At 39.4% G+C, this 5,585-nt stretch overlaps 1 protein-coding gene across 1 annotated transcript in view; it reads left to right on the top strand.

The window, feature by feature from the left end:
- The first annotated feature begins 930 nt into the window (after nt 1-930).
- Nucleotides 931-5,585, top strand: part of YAF2 (YY1 associated factor 2) — a 41,599-nt gene continuing 36,944 nt past the window's right edge. The window contains exon 1 of the mRNA XM_014583720.2: nt 931-1,026. Within this exon, the coding sequence (XP_014439206.1) occupies nt 1,010-1,026 (17 nt within the window). The 5' untranslated portion in view covers nt 931-1,009. The remainder of the gene's footprint in view (nt 1,027-5,585) is intronic.

Raw genomic sequence — 5,585 nt, 5'->3', positions numbered from 1 at the left:
TGTGATTTTAAGGCATCATATTAAACATGACTAATTTAGCAAAGCGCTGTCCAGTGGAAATAAAATACAAGCCACAAAAGGGAGCCATTTATGTCATTTTAAAATTTCTTGTGGCCAGGGGCTGGCAGGTGGCATGGCGGTTAAGGGTGCTGGACTCCCACATGACTGACTAGGGTTCGAGTCCTGCACCTGGTGACTCACTTTCTCACTTTCTGTCTCTCTCGTCAAATTAAAATAAATGAATAAAGTTAAATAAAATAATTCTTAGAAAAGTTCCTTGTGGCCAAATTAAAAAAACTAAAATATGACAGGTGAAATTACTTTAAATACTGTATTTTATGTAAGCCAGTATACCTAAAATATTATCTTTTCAGTTATCAGTGAGTTATTTCATAATCTGTTCTTTATACTAATTGTTTGAAATCTGGGGTGTATTTTATACTTATAGCACATCTTAACTTGGACTAGCCACATTTTAGGTATTTAATATCCACAAATGGTTTCTGTATTGCATAGCACAGACTTAGAGCACATGGAAAAACATTTTGTTATATGTAATTCTCCTTCTGTTTCTTCTCATTATAGGTACAAGTGTATTTTAACTATTCTTAAATTTGAGAGCACATTTTAAAAGTCTGGGTTTTTTTGTTTTGTTTTGTTTTGTTTTGTTTTGTTTTGTTTTTTGGTACATTCCCTGATATCTCATTTAACTTAATTTCTTTAGGTAAAGTGTGAAGTTTCCTTCTTGTAAGCTTTTAATTTATTTACTGTTCTTTTTATTCACTATAGACACACGTGCAAATGTATGGGGGTGCTAAGGGAGACAGAAAGATGCATGCCCGCCACAGAGTCTGGTCGCACGCTAGCTCTTTCTTCAAGTCCTCCAGCCCTACAGATCTGGGACACTTGTGTGTTTGCCCTGTATTTTCAGGCTGACTGGGCTGGGATTTCGAGCTGTGGTTGCCTTGTGAGATCTCGCTTCTCTTGAGCCATGCATTACTGGTGAACCATGGAGCCAGCCTTCCTGTAAGCTTTTAATCACAATATCAGCTCTAGTTTTTTATGAGAATATCAGCCAGATCTTCTAGCTGGACTAGAGTAGGTTGAATCATATAATCATATATTATTGTATTCTCACTAAGGAAAAGTAAGGAACATTTCTTTTCTTGCTTTAAAGTCATTGCTCTCAATCAGAAGGATTCCTTACATGATGAGTGAGTTCTTTTTTATAAGATGAGGTCCAGTATCTCACTTTATTGGGACTGGATGTCCTTTCCCTGGGTAGTAAGTGCTTAGAGGTTTTCAAATCACCCTATTTTCCCTTAGTTGATTTACTATTTGAGAGCAAACATATTGCAAAGTAGAGCCATACCTAAAGGTACAGCACATACGAGTTAATGCTTTAGCAGCCTGTTCGTTTCACCTTTGCTAGATGGAGGGACATTTAAGATTATTCTCAGTAAATGAATTTATAACCTCTGTTGGTTATCTATGTGTCTCAGTGCCAGTAGAAAAATTTTCGATAATTTATTTCAAATAGTACCAGATGAGATTCTCTTGTAAGATGAGATTAATTGAACCCTTAATATATAAATGTTCAAATGCTGAGGTTTTCTGGGCTACATGTTTTCTTATTTTGATTATTGTTCAGTTCTCACACCTGTTCTTAGTTTCCAGTGCTTAACCTACCTCTTTGTTAGACTACCTCATTCTAGCACAATCTCAAACCCCATTCTTTCCAACCCTACTATTCAGACATACCTGTTACTACATTGGGTAGTGAAATACTTGACTGTTATGTATCCCTGATAAGGTAGCAGTTTTAACAACAGTAGGCAGCCTTAAAGTAGGGTATGGAATTAGCAGTAGAGTTCCTGGCTTGGAGTTGAAATGGAGCAAAGAATATTCCTGTTCTCCCATCTGCTCTCAGCACTCATCCTGTTTATTTTCATTGCCCCTAGCCAGGTGAAAACTGATAGCTGCTAATTGTAGTGACTGGTGTGTTGGCCAAATTTTTGAGGCAGTCATATAGCCAAAGAAAGAACACTAGGCATGTGAACAAAACTAAAAATGAATACAAGAGCAAGCTTGGGTTAGTGCCAAGGAACACTGGATTCGTTTTCCTGCTTACGTTTTCTTTCTTTCTTTGTTTTTTTTTTTTTTAATTTTTTTACTTTTTTTTTTTTGGAGAGGTTTTTGCTATAGGGCGCGTTTGCTCGCCAGACAGACAGAGAGAGACATAGAGACAAGAAAGCGAGAAATCACCCCCCAGGGGGATGGTCACACCGTAATCCCTTCTTCTCCATTCTCCTCTCGGGAACTTGGGCACGCACGCACCCGCACCCTGCGTTGAGTTCTAAGCCACCGGGTCGGGGACGCGAACCGCGGTCGACTACGTGGGAGTCCAGCAACATAGCCATTACGCTAACTGCTGGTTCCCCCTGCTTACATTTTCTGTTCTCCAGTTTGTCCTATCTATTGCCATTGCACTAATTTTTTAAAAATTCCAATTTTTAGCTTCATCACTGACTATTTTATGAGACCATCTAAGTGTCAGGTGCATTCTCAGAAGTGAGCAGGACAGACACTGCCTTCTCAAGTGGTGGTTACTTATCATCCTTCTCTGGATCTTCAGTAGCCCTCCATCCCTGTTTACATCTCCATTGTGTTCCAGTCCAAGTTAGATCCTTAGCTTTGCCTTTGAGTTTCTGTGGTAGAGACTGATACATGACTGACCCCACCACTTTGGCTCATGGTCATGTTTTATTTGGTCCCCTAAATGTTGGCCTGTACCATGTTTTGAAGAAATCCAATCGCCATTATTAAAAATCGATTTCTCTTGAAAGTTTAAATTTCCCTTTTCTTTTGGAAAACAGGGATGTATGGCACCATTGAGCCACATTAACTTATTCTGTTTAGCTGGGGCTTTGGCTTTCCAGTTCTTGTCATTCCCTCTTGTCTCCTTTATTTTCTTACTCTTAGTCCCCTTTATTCATTTTTTATTAGTTACTTAGTATCTGTAGAAAATTAAGTTTTACAACCTTTTCTCAAAATAATCTGGGCCCCTCACTACGCTAAACTTTTCTTGTTAAAAAAACTTATTATAGTCAAGGGGACATCTTTAGGCTGAAGTACCCATTCTTTAACCTGATTTACAGGTTAAACCAAACCATGTCTGGTCTCTGTTTATTTTTTCAACCTCAGCTCTTGCTGCCTACCCCTGTAAAATTATGCCCCAGGTGTACTTGCCATCCCCCTATTGGTGATGTGTCTGTTGTCTGATCTTTGCACATGCTCTAATCTCTAGATGCTGTTTTGCCTTTTCCTCCCATTCTCTGTTTCCCCTCCAACCTCCTCCTCCTCTCCTCTCCCATCTGCCCCATTTTCTGCTATAGTTAATTCCTAATCATTTCATGTCTCAGTTTATATGTCACATTCTTCAAAAAGCCTTCCTGCTCTCACAGAATCTGCTTAGGTGCTTTTTGTATTTCCATAGCTGCCAAACCCAGTCTTAGCACATGGTGACTGCTTTTGGTAATCGGCTCACCACACTATTCTGTGACGTTTAAAGGGCAGGGACTGTATTGTCTTCATTGGTTATTTCCAATACTTGTCATAAAATAGGTGTAACATATGCATGTCCAGAATGGATGACTCGTTTCTCTTAGCTCTTTCAGTATTTCTTAATTTTGTGTTTTTGCTTATGGGGTTCCTATTGTATGGATTATTATTTTTATTCATCCAGCTCTTATTTTAAATGTTAATAACTTTAGGACTTTTCCCAGCAGACTTTTTTTTTAAGTGTATTTTAATATCTGTTTATCTTTCACTTCTTTAAATTCTGGCAATACTTTTTAGAAATCTCTTGTTTTAGCATTTGGCATAGTTTCATGTAGGTCTCTTTAAAATGAAGTTGCTTTAATGCTACAATTTCATTTGTAAAGTGTTAAAATTTGCCATTAGGGGTCAGCAGGTGGTGCAGAGGTTAAGGCACTGGATCCCACATGGCCACCTGTGCAGTTCCAGTCCCAGGCCCAGTGGCTTGAAAAATCACACTGGTGAGACTAGCAGATGATGTAATGGCTACATCACTGGACTCTCATCTAGTCAACTGCGGTTCAAGTCCCAGACCCAGTGGCTTAAACTTAAGCCGGGCGTGTGTGTGTGTGTGCCCAAGATCCCGAGAGGAGAATGGAGGAGAAGGGATTGCGGCGTGGCCATCCCCCCTAGGGGGTGATTTCTTGCTTTCTGTCTTTCTGGAGAGCACATGTGCCCTATAGCAAAACAAACAGACAAACAACAACAACAAAAACCTCTCCAGAAAATAAAAATCACACTGGGTACTTCTGCACACTTGCCCAAAATCTCTAGGAGACTGTAAGAGGAAGGCATTATGGCATGGCCATCCCCTCTGGGAAGTGCTTTCTCACTTTCTCTTTCTGACAAGCACACACTAAAAACAAAACAAAACAATTTCCAATAACCTGTGCTTTATTTAAAGGTATATTGCTACATAAAATTGTTTATCCATTGATTATATTCAATTGTAAGTCAAACTTCTATTACTTTCCTGAATAATCTTCCTTATTTATTGAGAACTCTGCTCTCTAGCTAAAAGTTTTTATCTCTACCTTATCTCATAATATACTTACTGTGTGTATTTTAATTACTTTTGTATGTTTTTATTTCTCACACTAAACTAAACTAATGGTTGAAACCTTGTCTGTTGTATTAAAATACCTGTTGAGGGGCCAGACTGTGGTATGGTGGTTAGGGCAGCTGCATTCCCCCATGGCTGACAGCACATTTCAAGCCTGGACCTGGCAACGTGAAAGACACATCATGTGCATGTGTGTGCATGCCCAAAATCTTAAAAGGAAGGAGAAATGGAGAACAAGGGATTGCAGGATGACCAGCCCTCTTGGGGGATGCTTTCCCACTTTTCTTTTTTCTGTCTCTTTCCAATGAGCCCATGTACCCTCTGACAGATTAAAAATAATATAAAACCCCCTAGCTGTTGGTATAATCTTTTAACTAATACTGAAATTTAGAGATCTTGGGCCAGCTGGTGGCATGGCGGTTGAGGCAGCTGGATCCCACATGGACGACTTCACAGTCTGAGTCTCAGACCTGTTGGCTTGAGAAACATATTGGGCACATGTGCATGTATGCTCAAAATCCCAAGGCGAGAAATGGAGGAGAAGGGATTGTGGCATGGCCATTTCCCCCTTTCCATCTATCTCTGGCAAATGCACCCCCTCTACAGTAAATTTTTTAAAAAATGGAAAAGGGAAATTTAGTAGATCTTGGTATTTGATGTATACATGTTTAATGTGTCACTGTAAAACAGAGTTTTCAGTAAGTGACATGTCAACATTTCTTATTTCTTTTTTTTTAAATAATTACTTTTATTTACTCATTCTTTTTTTTTTTAATTTGACCAGAGAGAGACAGAGGCTGAGAGTGAGAGAGAGAGGAAGTGAGAAAGCAAGCCACCAGATTCAGGACTTGCACCCTGGTTGGCCGTGTGGGAGTGTCCAGTGCCCCAACCACCATGCCACCTGCTGGTCCTGAGAGCTGATTTA

The sequence above is a fragment of the Tupaia chinensis genome, unplaced genomic scaffold, assembly GCF_000334495.1.
Source record: "Tupaia chinensis unplaced genomic scaffold, TupChi_1.0 Scaffold144624_1, whole genome shotgun sequence".
NCBI classification, from domain to species: domain Eukaryota; kingdom Metazoa; phylum Chordata; class Mammalia; order Scandentia; family Tupaiidae; genus Tupaia; species Tupaia belangeri.
This window is presented reverse-complemented; position numbering and strand designations above follow the sequence as displayed.